At 50.1% G+C, this 26,430-nt stretch overlaps 1 protein-coding gene across 1 annotated transcript in view; it reads left to right on the forward strand.

The window, feature by feature from the left end:
• The first annotated feature begins 534 nt into the window (after positions 1 to 534).
• Igdcc4 (immunoglobulin superfamily DCC subclass member 4) overlaps positions 535 to 26,430 on the forward strand; it is a 37,420-nt gene continuing 11,524 nt past the window's right edge. Inside the window, exons 1-10 of the mRNA XM_048793215.1 lie at positions 535 to 802; positions 8,285 to 8,400; positions 10,177 to 10,552; positions 11,248 to 11,389; positions 18,235 to 18,371; positions 19,696 to 19,836; positions 23,472 to 23,627; positions 24,321 to 24,734; positions 25,276 to 25,440; positions 25,986 to 26,123. Of these exons, the coding sequence (XP_048649172.1) occupies positions 535 to 802; positions 8,285 to 8,400; positions 10,177 to 10,552; positions 11,248 to 11,389; positions 18,235 to 18,371; positions 19,696 to 19,836; positions 23,472 to 23,627; positions 24,321 to 24,734; positions 25,276 to 25,440; positions 25,986 to 26,123 (2,053 nt within the window). The remainder of the gene's footprint in view (positions 803 to 8,284; positions 8,401 to 10,176; positions 10,553 to 11,247; positions 11,390 to 18,234; positions 18,372 to 19,695; positions 19,837 to 23,471; positions 23,628 to 24,320; positions 24,735 to 25,275; positions 25,441 to 25,985; positions 26,124 to 26,430) is intronic.

Raw genomic sequence — 26,430 nt, forward strand, 5'->3', positions numbered from 1 at the left:
GCCTCTCTCTACCCTGCCTGAAGACTGAATCCCTAGTTCTAGAATAAAAAATATCTGTGGGATACTGGGGCAACTAATCTGGGTATGCCATTTAGACAAAGCACAGGTGAAGAATGGGAGAAAGGGTAGCTCAATAAATGCTAGACAGCAGATACAGAGAAAGGAATTGGAGATGATGATCTCCTGGACTCAGGTCTTGCATCTGCTGTTTCCTGATCTCCTGTTCTTCAGAAACTCACTTCACATGCCCAAACCTCAGTTCCACGGTATGTAAAATGGGAGCAAGCAAAATTCCTCGTTCCTCCCACGGTTGAAGTGAAGTCTGAATATAGTACTGTCTGTCCTCAGTGGGTCTGTTGATGCGGCATGTGAAGAAGTGAAACAGGATTCAGGCCAGGACCTAAGCTGGAAGGGAATGGACAGAGCTCGGTGGCAAAAGAGGGCCATCTAGACTGAGACTAAGGTCTTGCATCTGCCTCCATTGAGACTGGAACAGAGATGAAGGAGACCCTGAGGCAGTGATAGGGAAAAGAAATGGAGACACCGAGGCAGAGACCCGGAGACCCAGAGGCAGGGAGACTAAGAGATAAACAGACCCCCAAACAAGCGGTCTCAGAGGGGCCCGAGGAGACCGGGAGAAGGCGAGGCACTGGAGCCCAGACCCTGCCAGAGCAGCGATCCCGCGCAGCGCAGGGTCCCAGTGGGGCTCCGGCGGCTGCACTCACGGGGCGCCCCCGCCCGGGCCGCTCGCCCAAGATGGCGATGGAGGGGCGGGCGNGGCTGGCGTGCGTGCCCGGTCCGAGTGAGTGCTGGGGCCGTGGTCGCGAGTCCTTGTGCCTGTTATGCCTACGCGTGGGGACTGCGGGACGCGGCCGGGGGTCGTTTGAGGAGCGTTCTTGTCCGCAGGGGGTGTGTGTCCTTGGTTCGCAGAGTCTGGAGTTGTGTGTGTGTGTGTGTGTGTGTGTGTGTGTGACTGAGGGGTGTCCTACGGGTGTACGTGTCCGCAGTGCGTGCCATGGTCGCAGCGCGGCATCCGTGGCGCTAGCGGCTGTGGTGTCGGTGGCTCGCTCAGGGCATGCTCTGCTGTGCCCGCATGTGTCTCCGGGCTGAAGGTGTGTGAGAAAGAGGAGGGGAGTGGGAGTGTGTGCGTGCACCTCCATTTGTGTCGAGTGCGTGTGTAACTGTGTTTATGGGGCTGAGCTAATATTTTGGCCTTGGCTTTTGGGGAGTGTCCTTGTCCGTGTTTGGGGGGACAGCAGTAGATTCCAGATTGACTGAGGAAGACGGTAACAAAACACTCAACTTTGCCCAGTGGGTGTGGTCCCTAGGGCCAGTTGGGGGTGGGGTGGAGGTCTTGCTCCCCCAAACCTGTGACCTGGAGTGGATTGGGGGATGGGACAGGAAACCAGTTGCTTTCATGGACGTTTCCAACACTCTCAGGATGGGACGCGTGTCATGCCTGCCCCACCCCCAAAGGGCCGATCAGGAAAGCGTGGACGAGGTCAGCAAGGCCTCCTCCAGTTCCCCACCCAGGGCGAGGTAGGGGTAGGGCCAGAAGCCACAGTTGCCCAAGCTGGAGAGAGGGCTGGGGAGGGGGTGACGGAACCGCCAAGTGTGTGTGGCCAGGGCTCCTTCTATCCACAGCCTCTAGCTTTCGGTGGGTTGTGCGTCTGTTGGGCGGCCCACGGGACGGTAGGTGGTAGGGCTGGGAGGGGGATGGGCTGCCCGCTTTGTTCGCCTAGTTCTTGCCTTCCCTGTGGAGGGGGGAGCTGAGGATGTGTCCGGGGAGAGTCGGGGAGGGACTTGTCGGTGGGGGTGGGGAGGGGGATTTCTCTCCAGCTGCTGCGGCTTTCCAGAGAGACTCAGCCAGGCCACGTGGGAGAGAGGCAGGGAGGGCGATGTCGCGGGGGAAGGAGCCTCACTCAGCCTGGCCAACCCCAAGCCCATCTCCAGGAAAACCGCGTGTGGGAAAGTGCAAGGAACTATTGGGACCCCTTCTCTCCGTACAAACACACGCCCCTTTCCAGCCTGGACTGTGGACTGGGCTGGACGCCTTGGCTCGGGCAGCGGAAGCTGGGGGCCCTCGGAGTTCTGTCAGGTGAAAGCGGCCAGGAAGTGTCAGAGAGGCTTCTGTCCTCCCGGAGCCCAGAGGATTAAAAAACAGTTTTGCCCCTTCTCCCGCCCTTCCTTTCCAAGAGCTCCAGGAACGAACTTAGTGTTACCCAGCAAAGAGGGATCAGGGTTGGGAATTGCACCCACGCTTTATGGAATACCGTTGGGGCCTCTGGCAAGGGGCTTAGCTTCCCTTTGGAGACCTGGCCTCTCCTGGCTCCTGAGTGCACAAGGCCGGGGAGGGCCCAAGCTGCCTGCGCTCTGACCTGGTACAACATCTACTCTGCTTGTCTCCTTTGAGTGTGCAAAGCCCAACAGGCCTGGGGACACGTCTATAGAGTTCTGATTAACCACCCTAATCTGGACCAAAGTCATTCATTCGTTCCACAATATTTACTGAACAATTCTTATAGGCTAGCATGTGCCTAGAATATAGTAAGTAAAAAGTCAGACCAAGTCCCTAGTGGGGAGTTTTCAGTTGTGGGGTGGAGGGAGACAACTGACAAATACCTTGCAGAAAAGAGGCTCCTAAGCCAGTCTGGGAAAGTCAGGAAAGGCTTCCTGGAGAAAGTGGTGAATAATAAGACTGAACAGAGGGGGAGCCAATCCTGTGCAAGGATAATGATGACAAGAAAGTTTTCCAGAGAACTGCATGTGCAAATAAATACTCAGAGGTGATTGAGTTTAGATCACTGAATGAAGCTAAATCCCGCTGAAGTTGAGAATGCAAGTTGTGGGAGTTAGGCAGGTAGGAGTGGGATGGGCCAGGGATCAGGAGTATCTGGAGAGGAGGCTGAAGAGGGCAGCCAGACTCAGCTCACAAAGGGCAGTATCAGCTCTGCCACAGTTTCTGGCCTGAAAGCCCCTGGTGAATCCTGGGCTCAGCTTTGCATCAGCTCACTCCAGCCAGTGTGGAGAATTGATTGGACAGGCCTGGAGGCAGGAAGCTCCAGCTTCTTGGGAGGCTGTAGTAGTAATCCAAAAGAAAGGATGGTGGCAACTTGCAAAGTAGCAGTTGGGGTGGCCAGAGTGACTGGATCCTAGAGATATTAAGGAAATGGAATCAGGAGGACCTGAGGATAGATTAAGTTTGTAGGGAGTAAGGAAGAGGAAAATAAAAAATAATAGACCGATCAGCCACCCCACCATGGGACAGGATTATAACAGTGACTGCCCCTCTCCTTGTCAGCATTGTCCTTGAGTCAGGGATTGGAGACCATAGAAACATTTTTTAGGAAAGGAACTCTTGCTTGGGGACAGTGATGGAAGGCTGGGCTTTTTCACCACATGAAAGAAGTGGGACTCCCCTTTCCACCCAAGTTAGACTTTGGGATATGAATAACAACAGGAGGACCCAAGGATATGGGAGCATTCTCTTCACCTGAGAATACCTCCTTCCCTCCCATCCATTTCTAGGCTCAGAGGCCAGTCTCAGTCAGTTGGGGTGGCCCTCTCTAAACACCATCTTTGAGGTTAGGAGTCAGGTCAAACATTGGGAACTTCTCTTAATAGTGAATCTTATCCAGAAGTTATCGAAGCCTTCATTGATCCTATAAGCGCTTTCATCGCCTAGATAATAGCACATTTATGTGAAAATTAATATTTCCTGTCTTTTCTTTTAAAGTTAAGGGATCTCACAATTAGAGCATACAGAATATCAGCACTGAAAGAGACCTAGGAATAATTTTTAGCATAAACCCATTTTACAGATGAGAATGGAATAATTCCCAAAGTTACATAATTAGAGACTGAACTGGGGCTAGAACCAGTCTCCTGGCTCTTGGACATTGTACTATAAGGCCAGAGCAGCCACCCTTTCCAGGGATTTGGAACAAAACATACTCAAGTTCACCCTCTTTGCACTTCTCTCTTCTCTCCACCAAATGAGAAGTTATCAGCTTCAGGCTTGCCCTGTCCCCATATGCAGTCAATCTGGGATCCACCCTTTTCCTTGTCTCACCCCTCAAACTCTTTCGATTCCCTCCAGTGTCTCTGAGGTAGAGCAACCAGTCTTGACATAGAATTCCAGATGAAAAACAGATGTCATTGCTAGACAGGCCTGGGGGCTCCCGGTTTCCAGGAGAACAGGAGGAGTAAGAGTGGCCCTGAGAGATAGGACCCTACCCTGGTCAGAGGTGGGTGACCGAAGCTAAAAGTTGGGGAAGAAGGACCCACATGCTGTTTCTGAGCCAGCAGAGCTGCCAGCTTCTTCAATGCTGGGGCTCAGGCATCCTTTGGATTTAGAGGATGGTGGAATCCCTGGAGTCAGGGAAGCGGAAGATCAATAATCTCTCTCTCAGGTGCAGACCCAAGACTCCTGGATGATTTGATAAGGGGCTCATTACCTTGTCACATAGTTTGGAGGATGGAGTTCTGATGAGTGAGCAGAGAGCATACTGGGAGACACAGGTGGGTGCAGGAGAAAGATATTTTTAACCATTGAGCCATATAACAGGAGAACAGGGAAGCTAATGAACTCCTAGCCCTGGTAAGGTTTCTTTCAGTGTGCATTTGCTGTTCTGTGTGCTTTTGAAGCATTTTGTTAGGTGTCTAGTAGGTGTTGTGTGGTATGCTCAGGAATCTCTAGAAGTATTATTTGCATCACCCCCAACCCTAAGGGAGTTGCTATTATTTTTATAGATAAGAAGACTGAGGCTTGGAAAAGCATGAGGGGCTTTTCGTCTCATCTTTTTGAGTAACTCTGCATGCCCACCCATCCATTCAAGTTATGTGTATTGAGCACCTTCTATGTGTCAGGCTCTGTTCTAGACACTAAAGAGGTACACAGCTGGCTAGAAAGCAATCATGAGTCTGTTGCCTAGCTGGAGAAAAAGACAAGTCAAAAATCTAGACCAAGGGGCTGGGGATGTAGCTCAGTTGGTAGAGTGCTTGTCTCGCATGCACAAGGCCCTAGGTTCAACCCCCAGCACCACCAAAAAAAAAAAAAATCCTAGAGCAATGACTACCGTGATGCAGATGCCCAGCATTCTGTGGGGCAGAGGAAGAAGAGGTATCAAAATCAGACAGGGTGTCACACCAGGTTCCAGGGAAAGGGAACAGCGCCTGTGGCACATGGAACTGAAAGTGGTTTGCTATGTATGGCGGGGGACTGGTGGGAGTCTCAGTGGAGCAGGAGGTAGGCAGGCCAAGCCCGGTGTGGTTTGCTGCTGACGCTGAGCCTCTCCACTCCGGAGGGAGGGTCAAGGCCTTCCTTGTGTCCCAGGCAACGCCCCAACTCTCCTTCCAGCTGTTGGTGGGCGGGGCTTAGTGCGGGGAGGGGAGGGCGGGGGGCGGTAAGGGAGAGGCTCAAGCTCTGGAAGAAACTTGACTTGTGTCCCCTGGGAGGAGAGAGCAGTGGTGGCGTCCTGGAGAACTGCCCCGAGGAAAACAAGCTGCAAATTTGTTGGGTCCTGAAACTTAGAAGTGACAAGGAACTGATGTTTGTGGCAATTTCTGGGCCTAATGGAGAGAGGGACTTGGCTTTGTTCCCCTCTCCCACCCCCTTCCCCTGGAGGCTGGAACTCACCCTGGGCTCCCTTCAGCCCACCAAAGGGCACCGAGCTGGCCCTGGGCATGGCAGCGAATCTCCTTTCTGACTGAGTTCTAACTAGCTTCATAAAATCAGTGTAAGTGGGTAAAATAATGTGTCAGAAAAAAAGAGACCGAGAAATGGCTCTGGGGTTCCCAAATGCCGAGACTCTGGGTCTCACCAGGTGTCACAGAAAAGATTAAGGAGAAGGGATTGTGGGGGAGGGAGGCCCCTTCCAGGCAGAGAACTGGCCCCAGCAAATATCCACTGGTAGGCATGGTGTGTCAGACCCAGGCCTGGGAGGGACCGCTCAAAATCCTGTGGGAGGGGCTTTAGGGGTCTGCCCTGCAGTGCAATGGTGGTGGTGGTGGCAGGAAAGAGGTAGCTAGACAAACAAGGTCTGCTCCAAAGAGCATCATTTTTATGAAAAGATTGTATGCAGTATTGTATATAACTATGATGTACCAATACAAAATTAAAAAAATAAATTACAATGTGGTTATCCTTAAAACAAAGATTTGATGGTGAAGGAACCACATTTATATTAACATTGCAGCTGGGCGAGATGGCACACGCCTGTAATCCCAGCAGCTCCGGAACCTGAGGCAGGAGGATCTCTAGTTCAAAGCCAGCCTCATCAATTATCAAGGTCCTAAGCAACTCAGTGAGACCCTGTCTCTAAATAAAATACAAAAAGAGGGCTGGGGTTGTAGCTCAGTGGTACCGCACTTGCCTAGCATGGGTGAGGCACCAGGTTTGATTCTCAGCAACACATAAAAATAAATAAAATAAAATAAAAGTATTGTGTCCATCTTCAACTTAAAAATAAATAAATAAATACATACATACATACATACATACATACAAAAAGAGCTGGGGATGTGGCCCAGTGGTTGAATGCCCTGAGTTCAATCCCTAGTACTGAAAAAACCAAACCAAAACAAAACGTTGCTGCTTTGTAGAAAAGAATGGACAGTGTACTAGAAGTTTAAAAATAAAAACATTTCAGGCAAACAGGACACCTCATATGTACCTTCTCTGCTGTTAGGAGAATTTGATGAAAATGTTTGAGAAATTTGGAGACTCCCCATTTTAAGTTGAGGAAACTGAAGCTGAATAGAGGAAAGAAACTGACCCAAGATCATGCAACCAATAACTGGACCTAGAGCCGGAGTCTAACTCCAAAGTCAAAGTTTGTCCCATCTCATCCCATGTTTGTTTAGGCAAGAGGAAAAATAGTCAGGGGACCATCAACCTTTGATGTGAGACTCAAGAAACACTGCAATTGGGGAAAGCAGGCTGCAGCCTCACAGAGAGGCTGGCAGTGTGGGTGGAGTCCCCAAAGTACCAGTCTGAGGCACAGAAGTCAGGTGGGGCACTGAGGCAGAGAAAAACCTCTTACTCAGGAGCAAGTGTCGGTGCAATGCTGGGTTCATCTCCAGAAAGTCAAAGAAAGGCTGGGCACAGTGGCACACACCTGTAATCCCAGCCCCTCAGCCCCCTCAGCCCAGGAGGCTGAGGCAGGAGGATGGATAGTTCACAACTAGCCTAAGCAAGGGCAGGCGCTAAGCAACTCAGTGAGACCCTGTCTCTAAATAAATGGGGGATGTGTGGCTCATTGGTTGAATGTTCCTGAGCTCAATATATGGTGTCCAAAAAGAAAAAAAAAAAAAAGTCAGAGGAAGTTCACCCAGACTCTTGCCTCCCAGAGATATGAGACACCATCCTCACACATCTCTGGACCTCAAGTTCCCCACTTGTTGAATGAGGATCCTCAGATTTCACAGGCATTTCCACTAAAATGGGTCATCTTGGGATCCTGGCACAGCACTGCTGCTCTCTGAGGAGGACCCCCTGTTCTCTGCATCTCCATCTCTGCTGGTTTCCCTGTTTTGCCTTGCTGGGCTTCCTCAGAGGCGGGGAAGCCAGACATCTGCCGATCCATGAATATTCAGGAAGGGAATCGGAGCCTCCTCTGGGCTCCCCAGCCAGCCGCCAGCCCCTCTGGCCGCCGTCCTGCCCGCCAGAGCCCAGGCTGCTGACATACCCAGCAGCTGCTCAGGGCCCCAACTGTTCACATTGTTTGTTCAGCACGGCAGGGGATTTTCCAAGCCCTGGATGTACTTTAGGGGGCGGGGAGGCTGCCCGAGGGCCCAGGGATTCATGTCCTGTGGGGCTTTTTTCTCCCCTGAAACCCAAACCAACTGCTCAGCGGCTGGAACAGGGCATTTTGAAGCCACTGGGCTGAGAGCCCGGGCTCGCCTTCCTCCAACCCCGTGTTTGAGTCAGGAAATTCAGGGCCTTAGAGATAGAAAGATCGGAGTGTTGAGTACAGCAGTCAGCATTCCTGCAACCTTTACAACGGAGAAAGTGCACTTAAAGAATGAGCTCCTGTTCCTGGAGTGATGGCCGTTGGCTCTGGCCGGAGCCCTGAAATATATCATCTCGTTTAATTCTCACAGGCTCTCAGTGTCATCTTCATTTTACACACGTGGAGACAGTCCCGGAGAGGTTAAGTGGCTTGTCACATAGCTGATAGGTAGTGCAGCAAGACTGTAATCTTTATCTTCTGCCCCAAGGTCAGTGGTCTTGCCACCACCATCACGTGACTGCTCTGAATGCCTGTTTGCTTTCTTCAATTAGAATGCAAACTCTGCGCAAGGGCAGGTGCTGCCTTCTCCTTCCCTGCACCCACCAGTCCCGAGGCCAGCTGTGCAGCTGGACATGTCCAGCAGAACCTCTCTGATGGATTAAGAGAGGTAGTCGTTTGCATAGAACCTTCTTGACCTTCAGACCCTGGATTCTGCCCTAGTTCCCTTATCTCAGGCAGTTGGGACTCCTCTTCTCCCCTTGGCCTTGCTCCTCTTTGGAGGTTGTGGAAAGGGAGGCTGAAAACATACTATAAGGATCTAAGTGTTGAAAGACAGACCGAATGTGCATGTGTTTAGGCCACACAGTAGACTGTGAGAGACCTGGGTCTAGAACTAATGGTCTTCTGATTCTGTGGCCATCATGCTTTCTCCCCCATGTGGCACTGTCAGTCCCAATCTGCCTTATAATGAGTATGGGAGATGGTCCTCACCTGTGCCTCCAGTTTACTCTCAGACGTGCATTCTGTCCTGAAATGAAAAGTCAGACCAGAGGATAAGAAGGGATCTTGAATTCTTATGGGACAGGAAGACAGCGAGTCAACCTTCTGGAAGGTACCAACCACTTCTCTATGAATAATGGTGACGGGGGCCTTGCTGAAATGTTGGTTGAGTTGCCTTTTGTGGTTTTTGCCTTGACCCTGGGGAGGCACTTCCTTCCTGCGTTATTCCCTCCCTCTTCCCTTTGGTAAGGGCAGTGTTGGGGTCTGCAGGCTTTTCTGGGGCCTGGGTCAGGAGACCCAGGTCTTGACTCCAGCCTCCTGTGTGTCCTTGCAGACATTAGCCGCAGGAAGAAGCCTCCAGAGCTGAAGAGGCCTGGAAGGAGCTGCGGGAGCCTCCTGTGGGCTTGCTTGGAGTCTAGCTAGAGCCTCGTCCCTACCTGGATGGACAGGGAGCACTTAGTTTTCCCAGCAGGGCTGCTCACCTGTCTGTTGTAGAGAAGAAGGGGATTCTGGCTTTCTTTTATCCAGAAGGCTCCACAAACCAACTGGGACTTATTTTTATGTTGTTTATTCAATATATATATGGATTCACATGCATGTTCTCACTCACTTACTTAAGTACTCTGAATATAGTTTAAACATTTCCTGGCTACAATAATTTTCTAGCCCTTGGCATATTTTTGGTGGGGTAGTAGTGGTCAACATGAACTGCTGGGTTCCACTCTGTGCCTGGCCGTGCTGCACTCTTCTCACACACCATCTCATTTAATGCTCACAGCAGCCCTACGAAGAAGTTTTTGTGTTGTTTTGTTTTAATCAAGGTATAAATCACACACCACAAAAATCACCATATACATTGTATAAGTCCATGGTTTTTAGCATATTGACTAGGTCGTACAGTGTTGGCAGCTATCTCGTTCTAGAACATTTTCACTACCCCCAAAAGAAACCTCATGCTCATTAGCAGCCACTCCCCATTCTTCTCTGCCCACAGCCCATGGGAACCATTACTTTACTCTCTGTCTTTATGGATTTGCCTATTATGGGCATTTCATGGAAATGAGATCATGCAGCATGTGGCATTTTGTGACTCGCGTCTTTCACGTGGCATGAAGTTTTCAAGGTTCATCCACATCAACACAAGCGTCAGTACCTCCTTCCTTTTCCCGGCTGAGTAATAGGTGTACCTGTTCATGGGGCGGGAGCATTTGTCTACTGTGTGTGATGCTGCTGTGAACTGGACCTTTTGGTGGGTGAAGAAGGTAAACAGTCGGGAAGCTGGGCACAGAGAAGTGCAGCATTTTCCCAGAATCACAGGGAGCAAGAGAAGAGCCGGGTCCAGGTCCAGGTCTTCCCAGGAGACCTCTTTCTTAGTGGTTGGACCTAACTCCTGGGTGGTGGCTCTGGAGCAGAGACTGGGAGTGGGGAAGAGCCACGCTGATAGCCCCTGTGTCTCCTCCTCTGCGCAGGAGAGCTGCTGTTGCCTCAGGAGTCGACTGTAGAGCTGAGCTGTGACGTGGGGCCGCTGCGTGTGATCTTGGGCCCAGAGCAAGCTGTAGTGCTGGACTGCAGTCTGGGGGCTGCTGCTGCTGGACCCCCCACCAGGGTGACGTGGAGCAAGGACGGAGACGCCCTGCCAGAGCTTGATCACCTGCACCTACTACCCAATGGCTCCCTATGGCTGTCCCAGCCACTAGCACCTGATGACAGTGACGAGGCAGCCTCTGAGGCCTTGGGGGTCATTGAAGGCAGCTATTCCTGCCTGGCCCATGGTCCCCTCGGAGTGGTGGCCAGCCAGGCTGCTGTGGTCAAGCTTGCCAGTAAGTACTTGCATCTGGGGGCTGGAGCTGAGGCCCAGGCAACCTGTAGTGTGGGACGTGGGATCTGAGTTGGTTACTTGCACAAATGCCTATCTCCCCGGCCCACTCCCCTGTCCCCTGCCTCTCTTCCTGCTCAATGTCCCTTCCTGGTATTGTCACCCCTCCCTGTTCAGTCTTCCTTCCCTCCTCTTCTCCACTTCTCTGTTCCTCCTTTTCTTGCCCTCTGAACGTGGAGTTGTGCTGTCGTCCAGAAAGCCTGTCGAGAGGCTTGGGAGAGGTCACAGGCCCAATGGTGCCCCTCTGGGAGTCCCCCACACAGCGGGCAGCGTGTATGGAGCTCTGTTGCCCTCTTACCCTGCTCTTGGGTGCTCAGGAACCACAACTCAGTAGCAAATAATTTGGGGGCCAAAAGAGGAGTGCATCTTACTGTAGTGTGACCATCATGGTGATGCCATGGAGATGCCATTTCAAGGGGACCTTGAAATTCATTCGGCCAGCAGCATCTGACCAATAGTCACCACTTTTTATCCATTGGCTGCCTCTGTCCAGCTATCTCCCCAGCTATCTCCCCTCGTCTGAATTTGTTGTGCTGTGCATTTCCGTGACTCTGTGTGTGTTCGCTGTGCTCACTGTGGTGTGCCCCCCCCCATGCTCCTGTCCTGTCTCTGCCCATGTCTCACTGTCCTCATCTCCAGTGCTCGAGGACTTCTCTCTGCACCCGGAGCCTCAGATGGTAGAGGAGAATGGGACAGCTCGCTTTGAGTGCCACATTCAAGGGCTGCCAGACCCTGTCATTACTTGGGAGAAGGACCAGGTGACATTGCCTGAGGAGCCTCGGTAAGTGTCCTGTGGGAATGGGTCCCTGTGGGAATGGGTCCCCATGGGCAGGACAGACAGGACTCCAAGATGGGCTCAGAACTGGGATTCTTAGTGCCAATGTGGTCCCAGTTCCCAACTCCTAGCGCTCTGCTGGCCTTTTTTTTTTAATATATATTTTTAAATTGCTGATGGACCTTTATTTTATTTACTTATTTATATGTATGCGGTGCTGAGAATCGAACCCAGTGCCTCACACGTGCTAGGTGAGCGCTCTACTGCTGAGTCACAACCTCAGCCCTCTGCTGGTCTTAAAGAGAAGTTAGACAAGAAGTTTTTGCTCCCTGGGAGGAAAGCTACTCACCAAGCCAACAAGAATCCATCAGAGCACATTAGTCTGACCGTGGCTCTGTTGAGGAGACTGAGGTCCAGAAGAGCTGTGGTCTGTCCAAGGCCACACTGTGAGACGTTGGCAGAATGTTGGTTTTTCACTCAGGGCCCTGAGGCTGAATTAAAAACTCTCCAGTAGTGGTAGAAGGTACAGGAGAGACTCCTGGGTAGAAAAACTACAGGATATTTGTGAGGGCAAAGTTACAGAAGAAGGGTAAGAGGTCAGGCTATAAGAGATTCTTAGTGATGGCTTAGAGCCCACCACTCCTTAGCCTGTCAAATCTTGCTAGCCTTGTTTTCCCCGCCTATGAAACAAATGGGAAAGAAAAGGGGGTTCATTTATTTTATTTTTTTATATTTATTTTTTAGCTTTAGATGGACACAATATCTTTATTTTATCTTTATGTGGTGCTGAGGATCGAACCTAGTGCCTCACGCGTGCTAGGCGAGCACGCTACTACTTGAGCCATATCCCCAGCCTGGTTCATTTTAGATCATGGTTTCCCAAAGTGTGTCTTTGTAGAACATCAATTCCAGGCAGATGAGCTGGGCAAGCAAGAACCAATCGAGAGCCTACTCCTCACAGCCCCCGAGAGGGTGGGAGAGCAATGACACCCCCCACACCATCAGCACAGGCTCCACTTAATGAGAGCTTCCCTTGGTCCAGGCACTGTGCTACGTTTTGCATGTTTTCTTATTTTTTTCTTCCCATCATCCTTCAAGGTATTTCTAATTTTTCAGTTTTTCTCTATTTACTTTTAATTTTTATTCTTAGCAGATGCATTTTAAAATTCATGGAACCAAAGAGGTAGAAAAGGCTCAGAAGGCTGAGGCAGGAGGATTGCAAGTTCAAAGTCAGCCTCAGCAATTTATCTAGATTCTAAGCAATTTAGCAAGACCCTTTCTCAAAATAAAAAATAAAACGGGCTGGGGATGTGGCTGAGCAGTTAAATGAATTCAATCTCCGATACAGGGGGAAAAAAAGTAGAAAAAAGTATCCATTATCTTATCACTTGTAGAAAACCATTGTTAGCTGTTTGTTTTTGGTGCTGGGGTGGAACCCAGGGCCTCCCATGGGCTCTCCTGAGCAGCGCCTCTGTCCCCTCATTGATAGTTTTCATGTCTGTCCTTCTGGACTTTTTTCTTATGTGTTTGTAAATATTATTTTTAAATTTTTGAATATATTGTACATACTGGGTTCTTTGTTCAGTCTCAAAACAAAGTTTTTTCACTTAACATAATGAACATCCTTTAGGATTTGTGGGTATGGATATGGTAGAAAATTCTGTCTAAAATGTTAAAAGGAGAGATCTGAGACAGAAGTCACTTGACCTAAGTCACACAACTAGTCCCCAGAGTGTCAGACTCCTGAGCTCTGGTGTGGATGACACAGACCTCTCCTGGGTGTGATTTGGTGGTGGGGTGGGGAATGCGGGGTCTGAAGAAGTTTGTGCTATGGGTGGGGTGAGAGATCGGTTGTCTCAGTGTGGCTCCAAGCAAAGTTTCTCAGCAAATCAGTGGGGTTCAGACCATCCTTCCCAACGTCTAATTCAGACCTAATCCCATGAAGCCACAGACCTCACCCACGAGGCTAGAGCTGCCAGGTCCTGGACTCGGGGAGTGTTTGCCCCCAGGTCCTCTGAAAAGTGATCCTCATCTATAAATAAGCCAGGCTTACATGTCCCAGCACATTGTGTGGGGGAATAAAGAAATGTCTAAAACAGCAGCTGGATTACGCCCAAGGTATGTATTTTTACATGTGCCCAGATATAGTGCATGTACAAATATGCTATTCAAACACTCGGCCCAGCAGTTTGAAGGAGACCATATATGTGGAGTGGGGTGTGCACATGTGCAGTTAATAGACATACTCTGTCAGGGTAGGTGTGCATACTTTTGGAAGTGATAGTGAAGACTAGCCCCCAAGGCAATTCCCTGATACTTACCCATGGAAGGCAAACCTTCCATGGGAACCAGTAATCAATGAGAGCAGTGTTCCCCAAACGCCTGGCATTCATAGCCACCTTCGTAATTTTGGCCATCCTTCTGCCACTTAACACTTTTCTTAACATCATCTCTCTCTCTCTTGTAATTTTAACACATATTAACAGAGCATTATCAAACCAGGTGTAGTGGTGTGGACCTGTAATTCCAGCTACTCAGGAGGCTGAGGCTTAAGGATCGCAAGGTTTAAAGCCAGCCTGGACAACTTAGCGAGACCCTATCTTAAAATAAAAAATAAAAGTGTTCAGGGTTCCATCCCCAGTGCCACGGGCAGGGTAGGGTGGGGGGAAGGAGAGAGAGAGACAGAAAGAAAAAAAAAAATACAGAAACAGAACTTTATTGGGTTGGGGCACAGCTCAGCAGTTGAGCATGGTGCTTGGTACGCACAAAGCTGTGGGTTAATCCTCAGCACCAAAAAAAACCCCCAAACAACAAAAGCCCCACTATCTCACTGCAATGAAATGGAAAGCCAGCAACAAATGCCATAAATAGAAGGTAGTCATAAAAATAAATATATAACTATTCAAATAAAAAACGTGTCTGGATCCACTTGAAATCATTTTGTATCACTGTCCACCTATTTTGGGAAACACGAAACCAATGCACTTAAACAACCTGAGCTCCCTCGCCTAGCCCTCCTCTTGGCCTCTCCCAGCATCCGCCCTGTTTGCCAGGCTCAGGTAACCCTCAGCTAGCATCGCCTCTGGTGGGGGGGCGAATCTCTCAAGGGCTTAGCCCAGGGGCTCCTTGACCCTTGGAAAATTCAGAGCTGCTGGGTCCTTTCATCTGTGTTCTTGAATTCCTGGGCCTAAGTGACCTTTCAGAGATGGGGTCAGCAGACCTCAGATTGGACTTGGAAAAAGAATAAATCCTTTCGAAGAGGTTGTTTCCCATTCTATAAGTACCTACTTTGTTTTGTTTTAAATTAAAATGGTAAAATATACAACTTTACAGACCGGAGAGGGATCATCTATTGACTAAACACAGTTATTACAGTTTTGGATGTTTGGATGAGTCCTTTGAAATATGTACACGGTTTATACCATTTATCAACTTGTTTAGAGCTTGTGACTCATTGTGTTTTGTCCCATATCTAATGTGAGCTCATGACAATTAAGAGAGTCAGGGTTGTGAAGTAGGTGGGGCAGGAATCATCTAACCCATTTTTCAGATGTGAAAACTGTAACCCAGACACATAATGTTACTTGCTAAAATATATCAATTACAGCCAGTTCTCTCTACCAGGCCACTACTGCCTCTGTGTTAGAGCCCCGAGTTTTAAAAAAAACAAAGCGCACATGAGCTTATACTTTTTTTTTTTTTCTTTGGTGGTGGGGCTGGGGATTGAATCCAGGGCCTTGTGCATGCAAGGCAAGCACTCTACCAACTGAGCTATATCCCCAGCCCCTGGGGGCACATACTTTTAAAATTTAGAAGATAAAAATTTTCCATATTTCTAAACTGATAAAATTCATTGTTTAAAAAAAATATACAGGAGTCAACAAATAAGAGTCCCCAGTAGTCATGCTCCCAAAGAAAACCCCATGAATTACTGGAGCTTTGCCAACCTTGACTTTTTCTGCACACACCTGAACCTATCATTTATCTATTTTACGAAAATAGATTTGCTTCATAAACACCATTTTGCAACCCCCACCCGCCCACCCACTAACCAATTCTTGGACATCTTTCCAAGGACAGAGCTTCTAAAATCACATTTTTAACAAAACAGAAGATCTTAGATGGGCACCGACTGGATCTGCCTCACCTCCTTTGGCTGCAGCAGCAGCAGCACCCTGTTGGGGGAAGGAAGGCTTCATTCCCTCCTTGGTTCACTCCTTCATTCAGCGCAGAACGAATGAAGGGTTATCTGTCAAAGGAGGTGTTAGCTCTTGGTACGTGGAGCATGATTTCCCTGGGAAGACCAGAGATCTTTGGGGTCAGGAAGCACAGGCTGCTCCTGGTAGAAAAGTCAGCTAGCTAGACAGGGAGGAAGAGGTTTTGAACCGGAGAATATTAGGGGGCACAGACCTGGGTGGGGGTGGAGGTGGAGCCTCATTTCACATGGGTTCTGCTTGTCCTTCCCCGACTCTTCCTTTGCCATCAAGTTTTTGTGGCAGTAGACTGGGTCCTGGCCCAGGATTTCTCCTCAGTGACCTCTGGCTTCCCTGCCCCCTGCCCGCTCCACTCTAGCACTTCTGTGGGCAGCTGTTGGAGTTGAGGGTGAGAGGCTGGGGGCCTGGGGGTGGCCCATTGGTTCAAGGAAGGAGTGGTGTAGGGTTTTGTTCTTCTTTAAGTCTTTGGGCTACAGCAGGTTTTCAGGCCTGGGTCCAGAATATCTTCCAGCACTCTGCCTCCCCTACCCTTGAGCTACTTGTTCTCTCCCCTGTTTAGATTTTCTCAGACTCTGATTCCCAGGGAACTAAGGGATCTTCCCCAAGCACACAATTGCCCCACTCTCTCTCACTCTGATCTTAGCCAAGCCTACAACCTAGGGCCCAACAGCTGTTTACCCACTGCTTGGACCCATTTTTCCCATTGCTTGGGCTGGTACCCACTCTGCTGCCTACCATCCCAGCCTCCACGGAGATCTCCCTGTCCCAAATCATAGCCTTTCTTATTCTCTTTTTTTTTTCCTTTGTATATATTTTTTATTTGTTCTTTTTAGATATACACGACATGGAGTATAACTTCCATTCTTGAGGTTGTACATGATGTGGAGTTATACTGGTTGTGTATTGATACATGAACATAGGAAAGTTATGTCCAGTTCATTCTTCTGTCTTTCCTATTCCCATCCTCCCTCCCTTCCCTTCATTCCCCTTTGTCTAATCCAAGGAACTTCTGTCTTCCTCTCCCTGCTTATTGTATGTTAGCATCTTCATATCAGAAAGAACATTTGACCTTTGATTTCTAGGGAATTGGATTATTTCACTTAGTCTCCAGTTCTATCCATTTACTGGCAAATACCATAATTTACTTCTTTTTTATGGCTGAGTAATACTCCATTGTGTATATATTCCACATTTTTTTCTACCTATTCATCTGTTGAAGGGCTCTTAGGGTTGGTTCCAGCTTAGTTATTGTGAATTGAGCTGCTATTAACATTGATGTGGCTGTGTCACTGTAGTATGCTGATTTTAAGTCCTTTGGGTATAGACCAAGGAGTGGAATAACTAGGTCAAATGGTGGTCCCACTTTCAGTTTTCTAAACATCTTCATACTGTTTTCCAAGTGGTTGCACTGATTTGTATCCCACCAGCAACTTACAAGGGTACCTTTTTCTCTTGGGCTTGTTTTGAGGGTCATATGAGAAGTGTGAATAGGGATTTTGCCAGAGCAGGGAGGAAATAATACCAATAAGAGGTTAAAAACTTTTGAACTGTATAGGATATATAATAAAAAATAAATCCCATGGCAGGCGCGGTGGCACATGCCTGTAATCCCAGCAGCTGAGGAGGCTGAGGCAGGAAGTTTGAAAGTTCAAAGCCAGCGTCAGCAAAAGTAAGGTGCTAAGCAACTCAGTGAGACCCTGTCTCTAAATAAAATACAAAATAGAGCAGGGGATGAGATTTAGTGTTTGAGTGTTCCTGAGTTTAATCCCTGATACTCCCCACTCCAGCTCACAGGATCCCACTTTCCCCACCCAGAGATAACCATTACCAGGTACATTATACGCGGAAGTGCTCCCAGGCCTATTATTGTTTTGCACCCAAACACGTTCTGGAGATTGCCCTCCACCAGCAGGCCAGGAGCTGCCTTTTGTTTAACAGCTGACTTGCATTCCATTGTATGAAGTTCCCAAACCCATATAGCTGGTCCCTTCCCTACAGAGGGACACCTGTGCTGTTTCCAGTCTTGCTATTACAGGCAATGCTAGAGTGAATGTCATTTGACATACTTTTTTTTTGGTACACATGTATGAGACTGTCGAATGGAGTCCTAGAACTGGTGTTGCTGGGTCAAAAGGCTCATGCACTTTTTTTTTATTTTAATTAAAAATTTTTTTAGATGTTGATGGACCTTTATTTTATTCACTATTTGTAGTATGTAGTGCTCAGAATTGAGCCCAGTGCCTCACACACGCTAGGCAAGTGCTTTACCACTGAGCCACAACCCCAGCCCCGGTTCATGCACTTTTGATGTTGAGCTGTTACCAGCTCGTTCTGGAAAGACTGGGTATTGTATGGCTGCTGCCAAGACAGGAGTGCTGTCTCCCCATTTCCTCATTCACGTGAGGTGTCAGCAAACCCTTTGACCTTTGTCAGTCTGACAGGTAGAAGTAGTATCTTACAGGTTCTTTGTTTTTGTTTTTTGTGATGCTGGGGATCAAACCCAGAGCTTTGTGCTACGAGGCAAGCACTCTACCAACTGAGCTATATTCATATCTTGCAGTTTTGATTGACACTTCTTTCATTACAAACCACCTTCCCTGTGCCCCCTTCACTGTTGTCCTCTCCCCCTTTCCCAAGGCTCATCATGCTTCCCAATGGTGTGCTCCAGATCCTGGGTGTTCGGGAGAAAGACACAGGCTCCTACCGCTGCGTGGCCATCAATTCAGCCCGCCAGCGCTTCAGCCGGGAGGCCTCGCTCATCGTGGCCCACAGAGGTAAGGGCCACCCAACAGGGAAACCTAAGGGTTTCTGGAGCCAGCCACCTGTGAGCTGGTAGGGACCCAAGAGGCCAGACCCAGCCTTCAGGTAGGTAGTAGGGTAGTCATCCCACCGGACAGGTAAGGAGAGAAGCCCAGAGGGGCAGTGCCACCCAGCCAACTGGGCATAGATCTGGAGCTAGAAACCAAGACCTCTGCTCCCGGTGCAGGACTCCTCACTTCCTGTGGAGTTTCTGTGTTCCCCTGGGTTGGACAGAGCAATGGGGATGGCTTCTGAGAAGGGGTGCCTTTTCTCTGCTGCGTTGGCACACCCCACAACCCCACTGTGAGCCCAGGGCTCCTGGCGCTGGAGGATTCGCCCTGCTCTGCTGACTCTGCACAGCCAGTCTGGCTTCCTGAGGCCTTTTCTATTTCTGCCTGTCTGAAAAGCTCCCGCCCCAGTGTTATAGGTGTAGGAAGAGTAAAGCTTTGGGGTCAGAAAGACCTGGTTTGAATCCAGGCTGTCTACTTACCATCTGCTTGACCCTGGGCCTGCTATCAAATGTTTAGCTCAGAGATGTAGAACACTAGCTGTAGATGTGCCTGGCACTTAGCAAATGCCCTGCAGATCTCATTTCAATCTTCCCCCAAGGGCCCCATGCTTCCCTTTGCTGTGGCATCCTCCCCTCCAGGATCCCCTCCCGGGTCCCCTCCCTGCTTGCTCCTGGACTTTGACTGGTGAGGTACTCCAGAGTCTGGTTCACTTTCTCTTCTGAGCCCAGGGTCTCTGCCTCCACCTGCTGGACAAACCACGAGTTCACCATTCTGTCCAGAGGCCCAGGGTCACGCGGAGAACCTGGCAGAGATGCTGGGCTTTGGGAGCTGCTGAGCCGGCAGAAACTTGAAAACCCGCTGCCACCACTCCACCTTTTCCACATGGGAACCCAGGGCCCTGTGGGGAAGGGACTTAGCTAAGGTCACGCAGCGTGTTAATAGCAGTGCTGGAACCAGAGCTACGAATGCTGAGTCCAAGCCCTGTGCTGCCCCACCACCCTGCAGTCCTCTGGGTTGGATTTGGCAGGGCAGAATGGAGGGAGGTGTGGATCTATCCTGCCATTCCTCTGGTTCTGCATCAGAGGCCAGGCCGTTCTTCTGGTTCTAAGAGAAATCTCCGAGTTCTAGTCCCAGCTCTGCTGAACTTGGTGGCTACTTTCTCATCTGCTTGATGAAACCATGGCTGCTCCCTGCCAACTGCCTCGACAGGTGACCAGGAGCCTCCGGTGAGGTATGTCAGGTAAAGGTGCCTGCTAGTAAGGCTACCACTGGCCTGTCTTCTCTCCAGGGTCCCTGGCGGCCACCAGGGGGCAGGACGTGGTCATCGTGGCGGCCCCGGAGAATACCACCGTGGTATCTGGGCAGAGTGTGGTGATGGAGTGTGTGGCCTCGGCTTACCCCACCCCTTTTGTGTCCTGGGTCCGACAGGGTGAGTGGAAAGAGAAGGGCATAGGAAGGGAGGGACATGGCATCCCCAATCAGGGAGTCGTATGTGTAATCACTCAGTGTGGTAGGGACTGGGTGTGGTGGGCAGCCAGGTCAGGGACAGCATGGGAGAACAAACCTAGTCATCCACTGTGTGGTGTGTTTTCTTGACAAGACACATTGGGTCTGCCACTCATGAAACTGTTTCTGTCGCTTTACTGAGGGCGGATGGGCCCTGGGTTAGAGTCTTACTTATGTCTGTTCCTCATAACAGTGTTGCAGGTGAGGGTTTGAGAACTGGAGCATGCTTGCTGGCCAGCGAGTGAACGGGAGCCAGAAGGCCACTGCTGGTTGGTGTATCCACAGCCAGCTCTTGGCCATGCAGCATGCTGCTACCTGTGTGCAGTAAACTCAAAGTACAGTTGAGCGGGAGGGACCCTGGCCTCCACACTCACAGTGTGGGTGAGGGAGATGGAGATAAACCATGAGCCCTTACCCAGGAAGAGAGGCTTGACAGTATCAGGCCAGGAGTGAGAAGCACCTCATGGACTGAGTTCCTGGAGATGCCATCAGGGTAATAATAGCGCAGGGCCAAGGGTCACGGCACAGTGTGCTGAGCACTTGACACTGGTCTCCTGTCAGAGCCTCCAAGAGCCCTCTGAGGAGAGCAGAGGCCAAGATGGGCAATCCCAGTGGGCAGATGAGGAACAGAGACTCAGGCAGGTAGAGAGCCAGGACCAAGCTTTAGGGCTTGTTCTCTGTCTAGTACACCGTCCCTCCAGTCATATAGAAAGCAAGCTAGGGTAATTTTTGTTTCCATTTGATGATAAGAAGTGACTTGTCTCAAGCTGATGGCAGATGTGTCTTAAATCCAGCTTTTTTAATTATTTTTTTTAGGTGTAGATGGACACAACACAATGCCTTTATTTTTATGTGGTGTTGGGGATCAAACCCAGGGCCTCCCCTGTGCTAGGCGAGTGCTCTACTGCTGAGCCACAATCCCAGCCCCTTAAATCCAGCTTTTTACACTTCTTCTGACTCATTTCATTACCCTATACTGCCTCCATTCCATAAGTTTGCATCTCACACTCAAAAGAGAATAGAATGCAGAGTCTAAAGAAAAACAATAAATGGAGCAACTGTGTATCCAACACTGAGAGAATGAAATAGAACAGTGCTGGAATCTTTGCACCTATCTGAACTACACTTCCTCATTGCACTGTGACACCTGCCTAGTTAGGGAGGATCCCAAGGTCAGCAGGACCCTGGCACTATTACGTGAGTAAGGGTGTGGCATCACCCAGAAGGCCTGATATCAATATTTCTCAATCCTGGCCATGCATCAAGATCACCCAGGGAACTTGTTAGCTTCAGACATCTTCCCTTCACCTTGGGGAGCCAAGACCTAGGAATCGTAGTGCTCAGAAAGTGTCCTGTCTCATTGCTGGTCACAGTGTGGTCTCTGGACCTATCATCTTAGCCTAGTTAGCAGTGCAGAATCTGGGGCCTGCCCTCTGCCTCCTCTCAATAAGGGCCCCCTGAGATTCTGTGCACAGTAAGGATAAGAGAATTGCTTTCCCAGAGGATCCTAACATCTGTGGTTCTAGGGTAGAAAGAGAAGTGCAGGAAAGGAACTTCATTCCTGACCCCAGGTCCTGCTCTCTTTCCAGGAACTCACTTCACTAAGTCAGGGAGGTACTTGGGCTTTTCTGTGTTTTGTTTTGTAACTACAAATGCAACACATGTTCATTGTAGAAAATTGTGGGGGGGGGAACATAAGCAGAAAATATCCCACCACTCAGATAAAACTTGTTAACATATAAAAACATTTTTTCTTCCAAGTTTTTTTCTAAGCTTATGTACATTGCCCCCTGAAACTGAGAAAGCATGCTGTACATATAGTTCCCGGCTGTTTTCATTGAACAGTGTCTCATAAGCATTTCCCAAACCTTAACATTTTTTCAAAAATAATTCGAATGCCTATAATACTCCATCATAGGAATGCATCTATAATGTGATCCACCAGTTCCTACTGTTGTATATTTAAGTTCTTCGCAGTTGTTTGCTATTTCAGTTAACACTGCAGTGGTCTTTCCTGCTAACAAATACTTGCCTATGGCAGGCACGTGGCTGAGCGCCTGTAATCCTAGAGGCTTGGGAGGCTGAGGCAGGAGGATCATGAGTTCAAAGCCAGCCTCAGCAATTTTGCGAGGCCCTAAGCAACTCAGCAAGACCCTGTCTCTAAATATATAAGAAAAAAAAAAGCAGGAGCTGGGGATGTGGCTTAGTGGTTAAGCACCCCTGGATTTAATCCCTTGTACCAAAAAACAAACAAACAAACAAAAAATACTTGCCTATGAGTCTAATCATCTCCATGGGACCAGGATGGATAAGTGGAATTCCTGGCCTCAAGGTCAAGATGGAGCTCTTTTATGACCCTTTCTCCATCATTGTAATTTACTGTTTTTGAAACCATTCCCAAGTTGATGGATGAAAATTAACATGTTTTGTTGTGCATTTTTAAATTTCTTGGTCATTTTCAGTTTTTTTTTCTTTTTCTTTTTCTTTTTGATACCTGGGAATGAACTCAGCTTGGAGGTGCTTAAGTACTGACCCACATCCTAGTCCCTTTTATATGTTATTTAGAAACAGGGTCTCCCTGATTGGGCCTTGATAAGTTGCTGAGGCTGGCTTTGAACTCGTGATTCTCCTGCCTCAGTATCCCAAGCTGCAAGGATTACAGGCATGCACCATCATGACCAGCGGTCATTTGCATTTGTTGTCTGGATTTTCCATACATGCCTGTAAAGGCAAGAGCTTTTAAATGGCTTTCATTTTACATCAAGATAAAAGTCTCTGCACATATTTAAATTTTTGCTCTGGCCATATTTTACTAGTGCAATCCTCATCACAGTACTGAGGTAAGACCATAGGGAAGGAATGTCCTTGAGAGAAGTTAAATTAATAATGGTAATATCAGTGAGTGATTAGCGTACCAAATACTTATTATATGCCTTTACTGTGCGCCAGGAGTTTTCAGACCTTACTCTTTCCCCTTCACAGCTGTCCTTCCACTTAGGGACTCTCTCCCCACTAAAGACAGGAACAAGCCTGACTCAGTGGCGCACACCTGTAATCCCAGGAGTCTGAGGCAGGAGGATCATGGATTTATTTGTTTATTTATTTATTTATAAATATTTATTTTTTAGTTTTAGGTGGACACAATATCTTTATTTTTATGTCGTGTTGAGGATCGAACCCAGCGACCCACGCATGCCAGGCAAGCGCGCTACCGCTTGAGCCACATCCCCAGCCCGAGGATCATGAATTTAAAACCAGCCTTATAACGAGGCCCAAAAAACTCAGTGAGACCCTGTCTCTAAATAAAACATTTAAAAAGGGCTGGGGGATGTGGCTCAGTGATTGGGCGTCCCTGGGTTCAATCTCCAGTACAAAAAAAAAAAAGAAAAGAAACACGAAAAATCAGGGACAATAGAGGGCCACTGGGCTGGCAAGAGAAGGAGCTGAGATTCCAGCCAGCGATTGTGGTGTTAACTTTACTTGCTGTAGCGGATTCCCGAGGTCCGGTGAGGGGGCGGAGGAGCGCCCCCCTCTAGCGCGCCTCCCCTCTTGCTGCAGACGGGAAGCCCATCTCCACCGATGTCATCGTGCTGGGCCGCACCAACCTGCTCATCGCCAGCGCTCAGCCCCGGCACTCTGGTGTCTACGTCTGCCGAGCCAACAAGCCCCGCACTCGCGACTTCGCCACCGCCGCCGCGGAGCTCCGCGTGCTGGGTGAGGTGGGATCAAGGATGAGCGAGCAGTGTGGAGGAGGGGGACTGGAGTGGATCTGCCGGGCCTGAGGGGACACTAAGGAAGGGGAAGTAAGCAGGTGGACTTGTAGAGGGACGGAAGGATGCTCCTGGAGGATGAGAAAGGGTTAGGGAGGACGAGCTCATGGGAGGAGTCCTGGTGAGGAGGTAGATGGGGGTATGTTAAATAGTACCTGGAGGATGGAGTGGTGGGTGGAGTTGAGTGAGGGACAGGAGAAGGGGTCTCGGGCGTGGCTTGGGTGGATGCGTGGGGCGGGGGAGTACTGGAAGAGGTAGCAGAGCAGTCTGGGTGGTAGTAAGACTGGGCACCAGGCTTGCTCCGGCTTGCAGAGAGGGCAAGAACTGTTAGGTGTGGGAGACGTTGGCAGGTAGAGGAGAAGGAGGTGGGTAAGTGAGGGCGTGGGGTTAGAGCCGGCAGGAGCGGAGAGTTTTAGTGGAGGCTCTAGAGTCCTGGGGACCATTCGGGAGAGGCCTGTGCGAGGTACCTGGGGCAGGCGGGATAGACCTGCGCTGGACTAGTTAGGGAGGGGTGAGTCTGGGACAGGTTAGAATGACTGGAGAAGGGAGTGGGGGCGGCACGGTAGGGGTAACGGGGGAAGGAATAGAGCCCCTAGTGGCAGGAGACCGTGGTCAGCGTTGTCCCTCCCGCCCCCAGCTGCACCTGCTATCTCGCAGGCGCCAGAGGCGCTGTCGCGGACACGGGCGAGCACCGCGCGCTTCGTGTGCCGCGCGACTGGGGAGCCCAAACCAGCGCTGCGCTGGCTGCACGACGGGGCGCCGCTGAGGCCCAATGGGCGCGTCAAGGTCCAGGGTGGCGGTGGCAGCTTGGTCATCACGCAGATCGGCCTGCAGGATGCTGGCTACTACCAGTGCGTGGCGGAGAACAGCGCGGGAACTGCGTGCGCCGCCGCGCCGCTGGCGGTGGTGGTGCGCGAGGGACTGCCCAGCGCCCCCACTCGGGTTACCGCCACACCGCTGAGCAGCTCCGCTGTACTAGTGGCCTGGGAGCGGCCGGAGCTGCACAGTGAACAGATCATTGGTTTCTCCCTCCACTACCAGAAGGCACGGGGTACGTCTACCCAAGTCCCCAGGGGCCCCAGCAGAAGCCTACGCCCTGCATATTAGGGAGCGAGCACAAGTTGGATGACTGAAGGGTTTTCTGGTGGGTGCCTCTGGGGATGGGGTTGGAGCCCACAGAAGAGATCCACTTATCTGTTGGGGATCTTCAGCCAGGTGCTAGAGGGACGTTCAATGTATGTGGGTCACTTCTCTGCCACTTTTGATATAAGAGAAAGGAGAGGATGCTTCTCCTTTAGGGAAAATTTCTGGTAATTCCTGGAGCCACCTCCTACCCCAGTTAACTAACTGCAACAGGAATTATTTCAGTTAGAAACCAGAAAGAACCTCACAGCCAGGGAAGAAACTAATACAATGAGAAAACTAGAAGCCAAGGGAGTTTATACTTTCCAGCTCAGAGTATCTGGGATGATTTAGCTATAAATAGACTATTAGAGATGGAGATGCTACGGAATATCTCTAGACACACTCCCGATGGCCAGGGCCTAGGGTGGCCCTTTGATAGTCCCATTGTCCCTTGTGTTACCACCCAGGCATGGACAATGTGGAATACCAGTTTGCAGTGAACAATGACACCACAGAGCTACAGGTTCGGGACCTGGAACCCAACACAGATTATGAGTTCTACGTGGTGGCCTACTCCCAGCTGGGGGCCAGCCGCACCTCCACCCCAGCACTGGTGCACACCTTGGATGACGGTAGGGCCTCCGAACCTGTAGCTGGCAGCCTGGGGTCCAGAGAGCTCCCTGGGGTCGAAGGGGTGGCTCCCCTTCTCTTTACTAGGGTTGCACCAAGGCACTTTTGCCTGCCTGTGTCATCTTTTGTGCCCTATAAGGGAGTATGCAGGGTCTCTAAATTGGGGAAACTGAAGCCCAGCAAATGAGAGTGACTTGCCCAAGGTCAGTAGTACAGCTGGGACTTGAGCCCAGGACTTGGGATTCCCCATATCATACAGTCCTTCTCCCTGACACCCATGTACTATCCAGCTAGGGGAAGGGCCAGGGGCATTGAGCCACTGAATGGGAACATTGTGCCCCACACCATTATCTAGCTTCAGGGTGGGAAGAATGTCCCCTTATCCTCCAGCTTAGGGCTCCCCTGAGAGGCTCCCTTTCCTCCCTCAGATCCTGGTCCTGGGCCTACTTCTGACTTGCTGTGTGACCTGGGCAAGTCTCTGGCCGCTCCTGAGTCTCACCTCCCACGACGGTGGAGCAGAGCTCATGCTGATGTTCTTCTGTCTCAGTCCCCAGTGCAGCGCCCCAGCTTGCCCTGTCCAGCCCCAACCCCTCGGACATCAGGGTGGCGTGGCTGCCCCTGCCCCCCAACCTGAGCAATGGGCAGGTGGTGAAGTACAAGATAGAGTACGGTTTGGGAAAGGAAGGTGAGTGGCAGGCAGGGGCAGGGTGGTTGGGAGTTACTCAACGGTCTGAGCTGCTGGAGAGTTGAACAGAGGGGGAGCCTGAGGGGTGGTGGAGTGGGGAAAGCCGACCCTGGGAAAGAGCAGTGTGTAATCCCAGCTCGGGAGGCTGAGGCAGGAGGATTGCGAGTTCAAAGCCAGCATCAGCAAAAGCGAGGCCCTAAGCAACTCAGTGAATGAGACTGTCTCTAAATAAAATACAAAATAGGGCTGGGGATGTGGCTCAGTGGTCGAGTGCCTCTGAGTTCAATACCCAGTACCCCCTCCCCCC

This window comes from Marmota marmota, unplaced genomic scaffold (genome assembly GCF_001458135.2).
Source record: "Marmota marmota marmota unplaced genomic scaffold, marMar, whole genome shotgun sequence".
NCBI classification, from domain to species: Eukaryota; Metazoa; Chordata; class Mammalia; order Rodentia; family Sciuridae; genus Marmota; species Marmota marmota.